Raw genomic sequence first — 17,662 nt, 5'->3', positions numbered from 1 at the left:
TTAGTTTGTTTTGCCTCATGACTCTCTTCTGTTGAAAGCAGCATTCAGTGGCCCTAGTGGGTGACACTTTCTGGATTATTCCGCCTGCCTTTTTCTCATATCATTTAGCTCCTCCCACTTCTCTCCCCCCCCCCCCCCCCCCATTTTAGATCTGGAAGTTCTCTCTAAAAGGCTTTTTTGGATTCAGATCCAACTGTTTTTTTTCTATTTAAAAATTAATTTTGTCCAGCCTTATTGAGGTATGAGGTATAATTGACAAAATTATAAGATTTATAAAGCACATTATGGTGATTTGATATACATATACATTATAAAAGGTTTCCAGCCATATAGTTAATTAACATATCCATCACCTAATGTTTATGTTCTATTCTTGTAAATTCCATTGATATAATACAGTGTTATCAGCTATAGCACATTGCTTTCCATTAGAGAATTACTAGTACTTTCTAGTTAATAAGCACTTGGTTGCGGGGCTGTGCGTTGCCATAAATCAGGAGCATCTTGATGTCTCTTGGTCCTGAGGTTCTCCATGGGACTGGAGTGTGGAGGTGTGGGATGGTCATCATGGACAGCTGTGGGGTGAGAAACCTCTGCCTCAGTGCCTATAACCCTCACATGGACATGCGCCCTTTCTCCTCACCACAGGTGGACGGCTTGTTTATTATTGGCTGGATGTACCTGCCTCCCCATGACCCTCATGTGGACGACCCAATGCGATTCAAACCCTTGTTTAGAATTCACCTGATGGAGAGGAAGTCAGCCACAGTGGAGTGCATGTACGGCCACAGAGGGCCCCACAACGGCCACATTCAGGTGAGTGCATGCTTGGGCTCTCTCAGACATGGCAGCCACGCGCAGTCGAGGGGTGAGGTCTCCCCTGCTCTTCCAAGTTCTGGGGCCAGCTGAGTTTGCAGGGGTGTTTCTAGCTAAAAACCTGTGTCCATACAGATCAGGGGAAATGGGGGGAAAACGGCTCTACCTCCATCCCTTCTGTGTATTTATGCTGTGGTGCTGTGATGTAACTCCCCAAAGAATCACTAGTTGGAACCCTCTACTGATTCTGCGTCCAGTTAAAACCATTTGTTATTTCCAAATACAATTCCTCACTGTTCTGTTTTCAAAACGACAGTCCCCTTTTCCTGCTCTAACAATCTCCTTGGAAAAGCACAAACACCTCTCTCTTTGGTGCACCGCTCCTCTGAGCGTGCTCAGGTAGTCCTGAGCTCTCTTTTCTGGACTGGTCACGATTTGTAGGCATATGGGGCTTCTGTAGATGAGTGGGGTGCAGCATCGAGGGGGGGTTCATCGTCTGATGGAGATGCCATGGCTGATTTATTGTCCCCCTCTCTCCTTTGTCATGAATGTTCAAGATTGTGAAGAAGGACGAGTTCTCTACCAAGTGCAACCAGACAGAGCACCACAGGATGTCTGGTGGGAGACAAGAGGTAAGCCTGCGCTCCTGTGCACAAGGAGCAGATGTGAGGTTGGCATCAGCATGCCACCAAGAGCGCCCTCTCTCATGCTTCATCCTCACACTGTTGCTGCAGAAAGTGTCCTGACCCTTTGTCAGAAACGGCCTCATATGGACTTGTGTACACAAGCATACACCTTCGTTTCTTCGCTGCTATGCAAAGAGCCGAGGTCCAAGGAAATCTCAGTATATTGCTTGCCAGTTTCCCCCAAAATAACCTGGAGGACTGGCTGTGAAAGACATGAGCTTATTAGGACTTACGCACAGGCCAGTGAAATTACTGCAACACAGGCTTTCACAGTACAGGATTATATAGAGCACAGGAAACAAAGCAAATGGGCCATGCTGGGTAGGCATGCTAACACACACGCACAAGCTGTGCAAGATACAAGTGCCAGCTATTCGATCCAGGTTCACATCCAAAAACATCTTCTTTTTGGCGGCTTCCTTGACTGAGAAGCTGGCCAGGCTCCCAAGGTCCCACAGCACCCTTACAGATGGCCTTCATATTCCCGCTGGGCGGGAGGAGGAATTGGAGCTTGGGTAGGGGCCCATGTTCTCACAGACCACACACCCACCAACTCTCAGAATGAATGACCAAACGGAAATTGTTTTCAGTAGGCAATCCTTCATCCCGAGAGCTTCCGTGTGCTGTACAGGTTTCTTCTTGGAGGTGAGTTACAGGCAGATGAGAGGACTGTTCTCAGAGCCCCACTGTTCTCCCCGCAGGAGGACCTGGTGATTGAGAATTTCAGACCGGGCAGAACAGTGGATAAACCTGCGTGTCAGCCACACCCAAGAGTCTCTGTGCTTCCTTTTGTTTGCACAAGTACTTTTAACTCGTCTTTGAGTTGTAGTTTTCTGAGGATCTAAGTCATAATACCACTTCAAAATACTGTCTCTTCTTTAAAATTTTATTTATTTTTAAAAATATGGAACACTTGCCGAAACCGATTTGGCTCAGTGGATAGAGCATTGGTCTGTGGACTGAAAGGTCCCAGGTTCGATTCCGGTCAAGGGCATGTACCTTGATTGTGGGCACATCCCAGTAGGGGGTGTGCAGGAAGCAGCTGATCGATGTTTCTCTCTCATCGATGTTTCTGATTCTCTATCCCTTCCACACAGCAATTCCAGTTCTGCATGATCCATAAGGTTTCCATGGAGATCAGACAGTGGAGTGAGGGTAATAACACCTGGCATCCTTCTAGATGGCTCCAGCCAGGCCTGGTGCTAAGCCATTCACATGTGGTATTCTATAATATTCAACCCTCCTAGGTCACTTGTCAGTTGATTGGTCCTTGTGTACAGCCTGCCAGGGCAGGTGAGCCCTCCCCCGCGGGGCTCCCCCCCCCCCCCCCCCCCCCATTGCTCCTGTTGACCCTACTATTGGCCTTGGTGAAGGCAAGACTAATTAGTACATGGACTTTGGGTTAGCTCTAATTCTGTCACTTCCTAGCTGGGAGACTTTGGAAAGATTTCTCTACTTTTATAAGTCCCAAATCTCTGAAGAACAAGGAAAATGTTAACACCCATATCCTAGGCCTGTTGTGCAGATTAAACAATGATTACACACAGTGTTAACACATAGTAAGCCAGCCCTGGGTAAATATTAGACTGATTCTTATATGTTCTAGGCCCCTAAGTTTTTCCTTATGTTTATATATGCTGTAAGATTATTTTATAGTAAACATGTATTTAAAAGTTCTTTGTTCTAAATAATTGGGTCTGGTTGGTATTCCTAATGACTTTGGCCTTTTCATGCAAAGTAATAAGATTAGGACTATTCACAAGCCATCTTCTCTATGGCGCTTAGCTCAAGTCTGATTATTCACCATGGCAACATTGAAATCCTTGTTCATTACAGTCACTTGCTTCCATTTTTATTTGTTATTTATCTCTTTTATTTTTTAAGGACCTTTATTCCATGAGTTGAGCCATTTAAGTGGAAGGTTTTGACTTTGGTGAAGTATAATTTGTCAAATTATTTTTTTATGGTTATTTTTTATGTGTCCTAAAAAACTTTACCTATCCTCAAATGACAGTCTCTCTCTCTTCCCCTTTTTCCCCTATTCCCCTTTCCCTCTCACTCCCTTCCACTCTAAAAATCAATGGAAAAAATATCCTCAGGTGAGGATTAACAAAACAAAACAGATCAGCTGACCAGATAAATGTGGGTCTGATTCCAGGCTCTCTGTTTAGTTCTATTAATATATTTGTCAGTCATTATGCTCATATCACCGTCTCTATTACTGTAGCTTTATAGTAAGTTGTAACATGGGCTAGTTGCATCCTTCAGCTCTATTCTTTTGCAAAATTGCTTTGGACATTTAGGTTTTTTAAATTTCCACAAGAATTTCAAAATCAGCTTGCTTGTTTCTAAAGAAAGGTTATCTTGGTAGGATTATGATTGACATTGAATGTGTAGGTCAGTTTGTAAATTGCTGATTTAATGGGGAGTCTCCAGTCTGTAGGGACTTCTCACTATTATTCAGCCTCTTTACTTTCTTTCAGCAGTGTTGGCATTTTCAGAGTGGAGGTTTGTACATATTTTGCAATATTTATTCCCAAGTCCTGTGGTTTTGTTTTGTTTTAGGTTATTATAAATAGGATTAAAATTGTTTATTTTACAATTTTGTGCTGCTTGTATATAAAAATTTAGTTGATTTTTATATATTAACTTTGTAGTTCTAATAGTTGTTTTGTGTACTCACTAGTAATTTTTGTTCTTTGCCAGATTTGAGCAGTAGCATACTAAAGCACTTGACAGATTGTAGCTCTTTTGTTGTTTTGGTAAATTGCTTTCACTTTCATTTATAGAGCAAATTCTAGATAATCATTAGAAACACTACATTGAATTAGGAACTCAGTTCTGTGGGTTAAGTTAAAAGTGCAAATGAAGCAATTAAGCACTAAATATCCTTCCTGGTGTTTGATTCCGTAATGAATTATTGAGCTTTGGGGTCTTTTTGCACACGCACTTACCGAACATACAACATTATTATAAAGGCATATTTGAGAAAGGAAAATCCACCCAGTCCTTCGACCCAGGCTGTCCCATGTTCCTCAGCAGCAGCTGCAGAAAGTGCGTCTGGCCAACTCACCAGCCCCGGACTTGGCGGCTGAGCCCTGCTGTGCTGCTGCTTTCCCAGAACCCCGAGAACTAGGCTCAGAGGCTGTGCAGTGTCAAGCCAGCTCAGCATAGACACCTCCTGGCTCATGGGCATGAAGTGAAGCTCCTGTGCTGTCCCTGGGAGCTCTGGGCCTGGACTGTGGCCCAGCCTCACCTGAAGGGACCCTGCTCCTTCCCCTGAAGTCTGGGCTCAGGGAAAGCAGGGACAGGCCCATTTTTCTCTGGTGGCACGCCCAGCAGGAAGGCAGGCCAGGTGCTGGGACCGAACGCAGGCAGCTCCCCATTCTCCTGCCCAGCCCTGTCTCCGTCTGTCCACCCAGGTGGGTTCCTTCGTCATAGGTGTGCCCACAGCTATAAAAATGCTGCTTTATTCAATCAGACTCACAGGTAGCAGGCTCCATTCCCCCGTGTCATGGTAGTTTTCACGACCTGTGTTCTCTTGGAAGGAATTCCGAACATGGCTGAGGGAAGAATGGGGGCGGACGCTGGAGGACATTTTCCACGAGCACATGCAAGAGCTCATCCTGATGAAGTTCATCTACACCAGTCAGTATGAGTAAGTGCGGCCGCCCTCTGTGGTGCTGAGCACAGTCCCTCCCTGTGGGTCCTGTGAGCGCAGTCTCTGTGGGAGAATTGTTAACTCAGTACCTCCCTCTCTCCCATCCCCACCTCCCCACCTGCACCCCATATATTTTCCATCTTATAGGCCTGCTGTATGAGCCTGATCCTCAGGGTTGTTTTCCCTCATCCACCCTGGGAGGCCTGCTTTCTCAGCCGCTCTGTCCCTGAGCCCTGTCCCTGCAGCCCCTGTTTAGTCCCTTTACTATGTCCCCTGCCCACGTCTTGGGTTCCTGTCCCAGGGACAGAACAGGAGTGGCATTCTCTTCCCTCCTCTGAGAGCTCCACTCCACCTGCCTCGGGGGGCCCAGCAGAGACATGTGAGCCCCCGTTAAGCCTTGTTGGAATCAGAGGAGGTGTGAGGGTGCCATGCACCTGTGGGTAGGGTGAGCATGGCTCAGGAACATGGAGTGCTCATGCTCCCCACTTACCTGGCCATTCTCATCTTCCTGCCTTCTCACCCCCCCCCCCCCCCCCGGGGTGGGACAGGGAGGTATGGGCTCTGCATTGCTGTAGATCTGTGGGACTCTGCCATGTTGTCACACTACCCACTCTCCCCACAGCAACTGCCTGACCTACCGCCGCATCTACCTCCCACCCAGCCACCCGGATGATCTCATCAGGCCAGGCCTCTTTAAAGGCACCTATGGCAGCCACGGCTTAGAGATTGTCATGCTCAGCTTCCATGGAAGGCACGCCAGGGTCACGAAGATCACAGTAAGTCCTGGGGCTACCCGCCGGGTCCAGCCCTGTGTGGACTTGTCAGGTTGGCCATGGCAGGGCACTCGGGCTGCACATTGGCTGCTTGGTATGGCTGGGGCCTGCAGCACCGCTTCACCGGGGAGCTGGTTGGGAGTGCAGATCCTCAGACCCTCCCTGGGCTCACCCACCCAGAATCCTAGGGGATTTTGAGCACTTCCGCTGCCCTTCGGGGCTCTTTTCCTGGCTGCACACTGACATACCTTGAGAAAGGGAAGTTGAAAAAACTCTAATGCCCTTGCCCCACCCTACAAATTCTAATTTAATGTGGAGGGGGCTGGGTAACGGCTTCACAGCCTCCCCAGGTGACCCCAAGGACCAGCACATTGGAGACCCCCTGCAGTAGCACATAGGCCCACTTCATGTCCTGTGCTCAGCAGCTTGTGAAAACAGTTGGAGGGTTGTTGAGCCACGTAGGCCCTGTGTTGCCCGCTCCAAGGACCGCCAACCATTTTGGTCATTTGCGTAGTTGGTGGGGTGAGTTTCTGGCAGATACACTAGAGCATCCTGAAGAAGCAGCACCACTTCCTAGTCCTCACAGAGCATTGCTCTTGAACCTCTGTCTGCCGGGAAGCCTCTGCTTGGGGAAACCTCATGTGAACAAAAGCCTGGAACCAGGGCTGCGTCCCTGGCACAGGGGGGCTCTCCAGCAGGGATTTCCGCATGCTCCTGGGGCTCGTGGAGAGCTGCAGGGCCTGAGGCATCTCCTGGGGTACGGGCTTAGGAGATTCTGCGTTCCAGGCAGACCTATCTGGGCTGGCCCCTCAGGCCTGCTGCCCTCTGCCTGACCCTGGGAGAGGATGAAGTTCTCTAAGCCCTGGTCTCTCCAGCTGCCACACAGGCTAGTTTCCACCTGTGGCCTTTGAATGCAGATGAGCCACTCTGTTGGATGCCTGCAGACCCTCAGCAGATCACTAGTCAGTGTTGTGATTTTTTGTCCTCAACGACCTTTCACTGATGGGGCTGCCTCCTCTAGGCACTAATTTTTTAAGGGCTTCTAAAATGGTCCTACTTTTCAAATGGTTGCTGCTAAGTCAGTAGGAATGTTGAGTGAGCTCATCTGGCCAGAGGTGAGATATAGGCAGGAGTGTATTTCTGCTACTCTCTGAGCCCTGCTGACCACCATCCACTTGATCCACAGGGTGACCCCAACATCCCTGCCGGGCAGCAGACAGTAGAGGTCGACTTCATGCACCCCATCCAGCTGCCCACTGTCGACGACCTCTACAACTTCAACGAACTCTCGCGCATCGTCCTGGAGGCTCAGGAGGAGGTGCACCGGGAGCAGCGGCAGCCAGAAGGCAGGACTGAGGACGGCGAGGGTTCCGGCGAGGGTTCCAGGCCGCCCACTGAGGTCAGAGAGCCCGAGCCCGGGAGTGAAGGGGCCGCAGCTTTGAAGGAGGAGCCTCTCCAGTTTGTTCTGCCTGTGGGTGTGAGCTCAAGGAACGAGAACTATCCCCGAACCTGCAGGATATGGTAAGGACAGGAGGGTGGGCAAAGACCCAGTTTTGGGGTGGGACCTGGCTCTGGCAGGCTGGCTTGTTGCACCAGAATGGGAGCCTCTGATGGTTGGACCAAGCTCATACCTGAACGGATGGCACTGTTTCCTGGGCTCTACAGTCAGCTGTCACATCCCTTAGGGAGCCTCAGACTTGGGGTATTAGAACTGTGAGGTGTGAAGACTCCTCCCAGAATGCCTTGCATCACATAGTTGCTAAGGTAAAAGGGAGATGAGGCAGGATGTCAGGCAGCATTGAAACAGACAGTGAGGAAGAGGACTCTCCCCCTGCCCACACCTCTCCATGTAGAAAGGCTGCTTGGAGTTCTCCCAGATGTCCTTGCAGGTAAGGCCTGTCGGGAGTTCTCCATCCATCTCCTAATGAAGGTCATTCTGAAGTCAATTCATTATTTCTTCCTGTGATTTCCCTCCCTCCTTCTCTCCTTCCTCCTTTCTGTTATTTTTCTGCCCTTCTCTGCTACTTTGGGCCAGCGCTGCAGTGGCCACCAGAGTGAACCCCAGCCCAGACAGCACTTGGAAAGGGGCTGGCACTGCTGCTTCCCTCCCTGCAGAGGTCCCGATCCCTGATCCTCCCCCAGGCTGCCAGCTCTTACCTGACTTAGGGTTTTGTCTCAGGCCCCTGCTTTCAGCTACTCAAGCCCACCCCTGCCATTCAGGCCATTCCCTGGTAGATGAGTACTAGACCCTTGCCCTCAGTCCCCTACACTCCAGGGCTATTTAAGTTTTGCTAAAATGAATAAAATTAAAAATTCAGGTCCTCAGTTGCACTGGCCACATTTCAAGTGCTCAGTAGCTGCACATGGCTTCCGGCTACCACATTAGACATGCAGATCTAGAATATTTCATCATCACAGGAAGTCCTCCTGTACGGTTGCCTGAGTGGGCATTTTGAGGGAATGATCTGTCAGTCTCTTGGCATTACCGCTGACCCTCTTAGCCTTCTCCAGGTCACGTGTGAAGGTTTGTCTCACTTTACTTCTGGGCCAGCTGCTGTGCTGTGTCTGCAGGGGCTGTTTACTGGCACTTACAGACTAACAGTGTGGGCAGCTGGCTGAGCTCCCTGAAAAGGACTTAGGTATCTACATGGGCTTAGCAGAAAAAAATTATTACATTTTCTTGTTGAACAATTATGATAAAAGTGATTGAATCTGGTTTTTCCAGAGGGAGACATACAAATAGCATTCCGATATAATTTTACCTGATGTAAATATTTTTGTACAGTTTAAAAAAAGTTTTTTATTTAAATATAGTTGACATTCAATATTATATTAGTTTCAGGTGTATGAATCACATCTATATACCTTACGATGTGATCATCACAATAAGTCTAGTAACCATCTGTCACCATACCAAGTTATTAGGATATGTTGACTATTTTTCCTATGCCGTACATTACATTCCCATTTGAAAGGCCATAAAAGAAAAAGGCTCTGTGATTCCTGGAAAGCTTGACAGGTCCTAGTAGCTCATGGCCAGCCAAGAGCCCATTAGTAGCTCACCTGGACGTTGGGTCCAACCAGTCCCGAAGCTCCGGTCCAGACCCCTGGCCGAGCTGTAGGATGGTCCTCCACCCCATCCTGAATATCAGGGGCTCCATGGCTTGGGAGGGGCTGCTGCGATCCTTCCCTGTCTGGTTTGTGAGGCGGTGCCACAGCGACCCAACAGGAAACATTTGCTGTGTGTTCTCTAAGCCTTTGCCTCCTTGTAGCTTCTGGACCTTTTTCCCCACCCAGGAAACCCTCTGAACCACAGGCTGCTCTCCCTTCTTCAGCCCAGCAGTGTCTTAGCGTGCCCGGGAGTTTTGGGGATCTCTGGCACCATTGCACATGCTGGGAGATTCAGGCCAGCCCCTGACTTACTGTCCTTCATCAGAAGCAAGAAAGATAAATGTGTTTTAGCCTCATATAATACATAGAGATCTCAATAGTTGTCTATATGATATTTGAAAGTCTGATCTTCTGAGTTAATGTCAGTTACATGACAATAAGTCTTCATTGATTATATTTAAATTGTACAAATGTTGACATAGCTTCCCTAGGAATTAAGATTTTGTTACCTGGGCCTGCATTATGAAGATATGTGCTTTGGGACAGAGTTGTGAGGTGGGGCTGCTTGAGATCCTCCTCCCGTAGTTGGGTGAAGTGGTAGACATCAATGTTTGGTGGAGTGATCCCAACCATCTGTCTCCCCACCGGCCCAGAGCCCTGCCTCTGCTAGATGGCTTGGCGCGTGGACATGGAGAGTTGTGCAGGCCCGATGAAGACAGGCTCTCTTGATGTCTGCTGATGCTTTGCTGCTGCTGCTGCTGCTGCTTCTTTTTTTTTTTTTTTTTTTTTTTTTTTTAATATATATTGATTTTTTTACAGAGAGGAAGAGAGAGGGATAGAGAGTTAGAAACATCGATGAGAGAGAATCATCGATCAGCTGCCTCTTGCACACCCCCTACTGGGGATGTGCCCACAACCAGGGTACATGCCCTTGACCAGAATCGAACCTGGGACCTTTCAGTCCACAAGCCGACACTCTATTCACTGAGCCAAACCGGTTTTAGCTGCCTTGCTTCTTGGTGGTGAATAGCAAAAAGTGGTTTGAATGGAATGAAGGGTGTTTTAGAACACCCGGATGACACAGGGCTTGACTGGGGCCAGTGCAGAGCCTCGAAGCTCCTCTCACTCTTCTTTCCCTTGTGCTTCCCTCTTTCTTTGTTCAGTTTCTATGGCACAGGCCTCATCGCCGGCCACGGCTTCACCAGCCCCGAGCGCACGCCCGGGGTCTTCATCCTGTTTGACGATGACCGCTTCGGGTTCATCTGGCTGGAGCTGAAATCCTTCAGCCTGTACAGCAGAGTCCAGGCCACCTTCCGGAATGCGGACGCACCGTCCCCGCAGGCCTTCGAGGAGATGCTCAAGAACATTCAGTCCCTGACCTCCTGAGGGCCCCTTCCCCTCGAGGGCGCAGCTCCAGACTCTGAGACCTGGGAAGAACAGCAGCATGCACTTTGGAGATTTGACCTTCTGACCAGAGCATCCACCTTCTTGTAGGCTTCTTGACCCGAGATGCTTTCTATAGAGTGTGCAACATATGTCTGCATATTTATCAGTAGCTGATGGGAAGGCTGAGCTGAGCATGTCTTATAAAAAAAAAAAAAAAGAATTGGAGAAATTGAGTTTGTCTTTGGCTCACTGACAGTTTTCTAGGGAAAACAAAATCCTCCTTCAGGGAAGCTCATTGACATAACTGAGTCTCCTGATGTAAGGGTCCACTGTGTGGGGTGCCAGCTCCACCATCCACTGTCAGGAAGCACAGGAAAGTGGCCACAGACCTGTGAGGGCCTGGCGAGGTGAACTTCTGTGCAGCCTGGGCAGGTAGTGAGGGTAGTGTTTGTGGAAAGAGAGCCCCAGGGAGTTGGGGTGTCAGTCTCAGGACCCAGGACTAAATTCCTATTTTTCTTGTTTTCATTTTGTTTTGTTTTTTTCTTTTTTGTGAATTCCCATTTCTATACTGACTCAGACTTGGACAAAAGCACTTCACCCCCATCTCAGTTTCTGAATCAGAGAAATGGGGCTGGCGATACAGGTAACTAGAGAATGTCACTGCAGGCCTTTGAGCAACTCGGAAGGCCCTGGGAATATCACCCCTGGTCCTGGTCCCTGGGCAGCACCCATGTGCCTGTCCTGGCCTCTCTCTCACATTAGAACTCTCCCTTCAGCCATTTCCTGTCAGTGCTCATTGTGTTACCCCACCACCACCACCACCACCACCACACACACACACACACACACACACACACACTCTGATGTTAGAATCTCAAACTGCAGCCACATGTCCCAGGACTGGACAGGGCTATGTCTTTTTACGACCCTGCGTTTATTCCATCTGCACGATGTACACAGGCGCTGTTCTGGGAAGTGTTACAGCACATGAGGACTGCAGCCCTTTGTGGGCAAGAGGGCAGCTTTCTAGAGAAGTCACACTGTACGAATCAGGGTGCCCTTTGGAGACCAGGAGCTCTCCGGGACCCTCCCGTACGGAGACCCTGAGCACTGACTTCTCCTGGTGGCTTGCCCGTGTTGGGAACCCCCTCTGAGGTCCTTGCTGATCTCAGTATCTATTGAAGAACAGAGCCCTAAATGCATGCTGGTCTCCGAGGACATTTCAGCTCTCTCTCCAGTCAGCACAGCCATCTCCACCTCATCTGCCCAGGTGTGTGCTTCACCGGGGGCAGGGCAGAGTTTGTTCCCCTCTCGGTTACTTTTCCTTGTTCGGTGGATTGCACTGAGCCCTCACACTAGAGGCGAGGGACCCCAGGGAAAGGGGCAGCTTTGTGGTACCTTCATGTAGAGACCAACCTGAGCTGTCTTGTGAAATGTGTCCTCTGTTTTCCTGATTAATTTCTCTCTGGCTTTTTTTTTTTCTTTTCTTCTTTTTTTTTTTTTTTAATAAAAACATCCCCAGTGCCCTTCAATTCGTTTGGAAACTTTGACCTTTTGCTTCCCAGTATCATAAAATTGACAAGCTCTGGGACAAAGCCCCTAAATGGCAAACTCATCCTCCTGAGAGGTTCTGTGGAGAACCGAGAGAGAAAAGTGAAGAAGGCGAGGTCCCTCCTGGGCAGCTGCGGGTTCACCTGCCTGGCGCTGTCAGCTGAATCTCATTAGAGATGCATGTCCTTTGCTCACCTTCCAGATCCTTCTAGCAGGTCCTGGAGTTAAGTTGAAGCATGGTCCCAGTTTCCACATCTTTGGCAGGACTGAGCCTAAAAGTGTCACTGCTCCTGCCTTACAGAATGACTTCCTCTCGTGCAGTGTGGCCGGCCTGGAACCCTCATGATAATTATGGCCGTGAAGCTTTGAGGAAAGTAAAAACAAAGGACAACTGGGCGTGCAAGCCCTTGTTCTCTGTAGTTCACTGTTGCTTAAGTGAATTCAAGAAAATGCCTATTTTACCTAGAACCTGAGGCTTGCTCTAAGGCAGCGGTCGCCAACTGGTGGTCCTCGGACCACTGGTGGTTCATGAGGTCTGAAAGGTTGGCAACTGCTGCTCTAAGGAACTCCCCTCTCCATCTGAGGCCTCCCCTAAACATTGTAGAGATCACATGGATTGAAGATGAGTATTTTTTGATTCAAAACCAATCTCAAATCTGAATGATGTAACCTGTCTCCAGTGTTTGGGTCTATACACAGCTTCTCCAAATACTGACCAAAGTAACCCTTGCTGTGGGCTGTTGACTGCGTCCATGTCGGGCCTGTCTCTGGTGTGAGGTGAGGGCCCAGGGCCTGTGGTATCTGTCCTGGCAGTGCCCGCAGTGACACCAGGCAAGGCCAGCCACCAGTACAGAACGTGTGTTGTTTCCCACTCTGATATGTCTTCAGCCAGCTAGCTCCGGGTTTCCAGTTCAGCAGTGAGTGTGCAGGGACCCAGCACCGGCTGGCTTCCTCGGTCAAGGGAATGGTCAGGCAGCTCGTCAGAACTTCCTGCTTGAATTAACTTCGGAAGAATTAACTAGACCCGAATGACCCATTTTAGGGACCAGCAGTGCCCATGTGGTGCTTGATTTGGGAAAGGTGGCAGGTGGACCGAAGAGTATCCTTAGACATTTTTCCATCGTTGGCGCCACCTTTGCTTACCACCTTGCTGCTGGGAAGTTGGGTGAGGCAAGTCTGCCGTGTGGACTGCAAGAAACACCTGCTTCTGTATACTCGGACATGCTCTGTTCTCTGCTACTCAACTGAAGAGGATGTGATTAGAGATTTCAGGCACAATTCATTGGAGAGCCTTCTATATCAGGGCTGGATGCTCATTGCAATTGAACTTCCCCCCCCCAGCTATGTGACACCGGCCTGGCGTATGTCCAGTTCTATTCAATATCTGCTCATCCAGTTCAGACCTCCAGTGGCTACTGCTGAGTGTAAACAGGTTTGGAGGTCGTGGGAAAATTCCTGACCCTGGCCTGGGACCTCTCTGAGCACATGCCAGAGTCTGGGCATCTGACTCACGTGGCTGGTGCTTGCTGCTCTGCTTCTGTCCTCCCGTGCCTTCTGTCCTGACCCCATCTCGGGCCCAGGCAAGTCCTGGCCGGCGTGGAGAGCAGGGAGTGCACATAGTGGTCTGACTAGCTAGATGCAGGTGGGCCTCCATTCCTGCTTCATGCAGATCTAGCCCAGGGGTCAAGTTGACATGACGGGCTTTCTTTCTACCCCTCTTCTCTCCCCCAACACCCCCCCCCCCGACTTTTAGAGAAAGAAGAAGGGAAGGAAGAGGGGAAAGAGAATCACAGACATGAGAGACACATCAATTGCCTCCCTCAAACACCCAGAATAGGGCAGGAATCAAAGCTACAACCAAGGCACATCCCCTTGACCAGGAATTGAATCCCAGTCATTCAGAGCACCAGCCAACACTCCAACCACTGAGCCAACCCAGTCAGAACTACAAACTTTCTCTTTCCCTGAGAACTTGGAGCTGACTGCTGCAGCCAAGACTGATTCTCTCCACCCTGATGACACTTCAGGGCTGGTATTCAGTTTATGGGTTGCCCAGGTGTCCTCGTACTGCCAGTGAGTCACTTTTTAGTGCTCATGAACAGTGTCAAAGGAATAGAAACCTGTCAGTCCCTTTGTCGCTTAGTGAACTTGGTGACCGGAATTGAAATTTCCTAAGTTCCTATGACCATGGTGTCTGGTGTATAGACTCTGAGCAGCCAGATATCTGACTCCGAGTTTGGAGAAAGCAGTCGTGTGCTCTAGGAGCCTTTTATTCTGTTCATTACCTTTGTGTTCCAGCTGTTAAAAGTGCTTTGGGAATGTTCTAAGTTTTCCTGAACTTGAGGAAAAAATACCCCAGTTATGGGCCTTCCCAGTGTTAATGTAGGCTGACCTCTTTGTCTTTACTTTTGGGGGAAGATCTGGAATGTAATCTGACTAAAAGCTCTCAGAAGTATTTAGAGTAGAAGAAAGCCACTGTTAGATAAGACAAAGGTCCCAAAGTCTGGGCAGTTTTTAATATTACTAAATGCTATTGTTGCTAAAGGTTAAAATGCACAGTATTTTGCAGAGGCAACTTTAAAGGATGAGTTTGAGCAGAACCCAACCTGGTAAGTTTAGGCAACTGCCAGGAAGAAATGAATGTGTAATTGCCAAGTAGTGTATACAAGTAATGACTAAGTCTCCCCCGGGAGACAGAGCTTTGGTGTCGATCTCCTTTACTTGTTACAAGTAAAACTAACAACAACCATATCTTGCATAGGACACCCCAGGCAGCAAACCCCTTGAGTTGGGTAACACCACAATGCCATCAGTTTTCTGAAACTGTGATTGGAAATGGGATGTGCACATGCGTGTTTGTATTCACACAGGCACAGATCACACAGCACCCTTCGGGCCTTCCCACACTGAGGAACTGGGCTGTACCTCTGATCAGGCCAGAACATGGCTCTGGCTGTCATGTTGAGAAGGGGCTGCAGGTGGAAAAGGTGGTGGGAGATGTCCCCAGGAGGCTGCTGTGGGGATTCTGGTAAGGGCTGACATGGCCTGAACCCTGGAAAATGACAGGACTCTGGGTAAGGAGTTGTGGACTTTTGGACTGGGTTTGAGGGGTGGGAGAGAAGAGCTGATGCCACCCTTGCCCCTCTGTGCCACTTGCCCCAACACTGTCTCGGGACCCGCCGGCTAGTGGCTCAGTGCTGGAGCCTACTTCACAGCCACTGTGACTACTCATTGGACCGCAGGTGCCTGGACACAGCTCAGGGTAGCTGCCATACCAACATGGGAGCCCCAGCGTCAGGAGGAATTCACAGGTCGCCCTTGTTCACACAGTCATTCAGAGCATGACTGCTGAGCGCCTTGAGGACCTAGACCCAATTCCTGTCCTCTTCTCAGGCCCCTCCAGGATGCAGGATGGAGCTAGGGGCTGGCTGAGCCTGGTGAATGCCCCTCATCACCATGGCGCTTCTCTCTGTTCTGTGTTCCATGGTTGGATTGGCAAGCTTCCACTAGGCACCACAGGCAAGTGAGACACTTCTCAGAACCCCTCTTCTGAGGACGCTTTGGTGATCTCAGGGAAAGCACTAGGATGTGGGTGCTTGGTGTGAGGGGAAAGGGGTACAATGATGACAGAGTCATTTGGAAATGAACAAACTCTCCAAGTCTGGTTGTCTGGCTTGGGCTGCCCCTTCACAGCGCTCTGATGATAGTCAGGAGGAGGGTGAGAGTGGGCTCCGTATCCCACGGCAGGAGGATACAGAGAAGAAAAGAGAGACCGAGATACAGAAGTTACACAGCTCACTGAAGAGAGAACACTAGAACATCACAGACTAAAAGGCGACCATGAAACCCGTGATCCCAGGAGGAAAGGGTAAGAGTTTGGCAGAATTGCACATGATGTCCACCAGTGGGCACCGGACATATAACCCAGGCCCCAGGATGGGTGAGAAAGTGAGCATCCTGTATACAGGAGCCATTATCACAAAACACACCAATGCAAATTAGTGGCATCTGGTGTTAACCCAGACCCACTACATGACCTGCTTGGAAAGGGATACTTTAACTTCTGAGACTCAGAAGGCCCCCGATAAGGAACATGAAATCTTAAAAATTATATTTTTAAATTTTATTTAAAAATCATGTTTTAACTTAATCCAGGATTTAGATTTGTAGAACTCCTCTTCTACGCCTGTGGCGGGTTAATTAGGCTAAGCGCAGGCTAAATTCAGGCCCCCCTTGTGCTCTCAGGCAGAGACCCTTGGTTGGTGAACATACTGCACAGTAACTGCACCACGATTCAGGGACTCAGCCCTCACTCTGCTCCCCCTTCCTTTTCCTGGGAACTTTGGAAACAAAAGCCTGGCACAGAAATGCTTGGCAAGCGCAGGCTTCTCTGGCCCTGCTTCCCTCCTGTGACAGTGGCAATGAGCAAACCCTTGCTTGAAGTGGGAAAGGAGAGGGAAATGTGGGAGAAATACACTCAGGTACTGACGATTCATGTGCCTGGGTCTCCAGCACCTTTCCTGCTCTGTCTCACCTCATCTTCTCAAACTTCCTGTAGGATCAGTTCTATGGTTATTACTGGTTCCCTTTGAAACTGAGGCTTGGAAAAGTTAGGAGACTTGCCTGATATACACAGGATTTCACAGGTCCCTTGCTCAGTCATTCAGAGCGTGTCTGCTAGCACCTTGTGGACCAGGCCAGGCGGAAGGCAAGGACTTAGATCCAACAGGCTGGGCGAGGATTGGGATCAGGGCCTTGTTATTCTGAACACTTGTGGTTGGGTGGTGGGGTGTCCCTTGGATCACCAGCTGGAACGGTAGTTTTGCTTTCCTGGCTTTTGACATCGTACAGGTGGGATCACATGCACATTTTGGGGTCTGGCTTCTGTGTGTGCTTTATTCATCTACTTTGTTGGGGGCTGCGATTGTGTGTTTGTGTTCTATGCGAATGTGCCACAAATATTTAAAAAAATGTTTCTTCTATGGACATTTGGTTCATTTCCAGTTTGGAGCTGTTAACAGAAGATTGCTGTGGATGCTTTTGCCCATGTTTTCTGGTGGACATATGCTCTCATTTCCCTTGGGTGTATACCTGGGCAAGGAATTGCTTGTTATCCAATATTCATGTTTAGGTTTTATAATACTGCCAAACAGTTTGCCAACACAGTTGTATCTATTTCATGAGCATTGTATGTGGGTTCCACCTGCTACTTCCTAAAAAACTTGGTATCTCCAGTCCTTTTTATTTTAGCTATTCTTGGTGGGGATAGGGACAGTGATGAGCTGTTCTTAACATGAAAGGACAAGACAGCATCTCAGTGGTAAGGACCAGAGCTTGGGAGGGTCATGAGCCTGTTCTCCATGCTACAGTCATGTTCCAGAGGGTTTAGAAAGGAAATAGCAGGGAAGCCGAGAGCACTCAAAGGTGGACAGAAACAAGACAGCTAGCTGTAAATAAAATGCTCGGCTAATGATGAGTCCTGGATAATTTTCTCATTAGCTGTTAAGAGGCCAGTGATGACACTTACCACAGACACAGGGGGTAATGTTTGAGATATTAGCATTTAATAAGGTAGGGGCACTGTCCAATCAGCATGGGTGCTGGCCAGGAGAACTTTCACGTGTGTACTGCTCAATCCTGCTCACAGTCTCGACCTTAATGGTTAAATAGCAGAGCCA

At 49.0% G+C, this 17,662-nt stretch overlaps 1 protein-coding gene across 2 annotated transcripts in view; it reads left to right on the top strand.

Annotated features, from left to right (window-relative positions):
• The window catches only part of FBXO31 (F-box protein 31), a 42,210-nt gene extending 30,293 nt beyond the window's left edge, over nt 1-11,917 (top strand). For both annotated transcript variants that reach the window (XM_084905043.1, XM_084905042.1), the window contains 6 exons: nt 649-816; nt 1,374-1,448; nt 5,051-5,160; nt 5,786-5,939; nt 7,123-7,457; nt 10,211-11,917. In XM_084905043.1, the coding sequence (XP_084761169.1) occupies nt 649-816; nt 1,374-1,448; nt 5,051-5,160; nt 5,786-5,939; nt 7,123-7,457; nt 10,211-10,433 (1,065 nt within the window). In that variant the 3' untranslated portion in view covers nt 10,434-11,917. The remainder of the gene's footprint in view (nt 1-648; nt 817-1,373; nt 1,449-5,050; nt 5,161-5,785; nt 5,940-7,122; nt 7,458-10,210) is intronic.
• Nucleotides 11,918-17,662: the final 5,745 nt, after the last annotated feature.

This window comes from Pipistrellus hanaki, assembly GCF_964339955.1.
Source record: "Pipistrellus hanaki genome assembly, chromosome: 15".
Taxonomy (NCBI): domain Eukaryota; kingdom Metazoa; phylum Chordata; class Mammalia; order Chiroptera; family Vespertilionidae; genus Pipistrellus; species Pipistrellus hanaki.
Note: the sequence above shows the minus strand (reverse complement) of the source record. Positions and strands in the feature narration are given on the sequence as shown.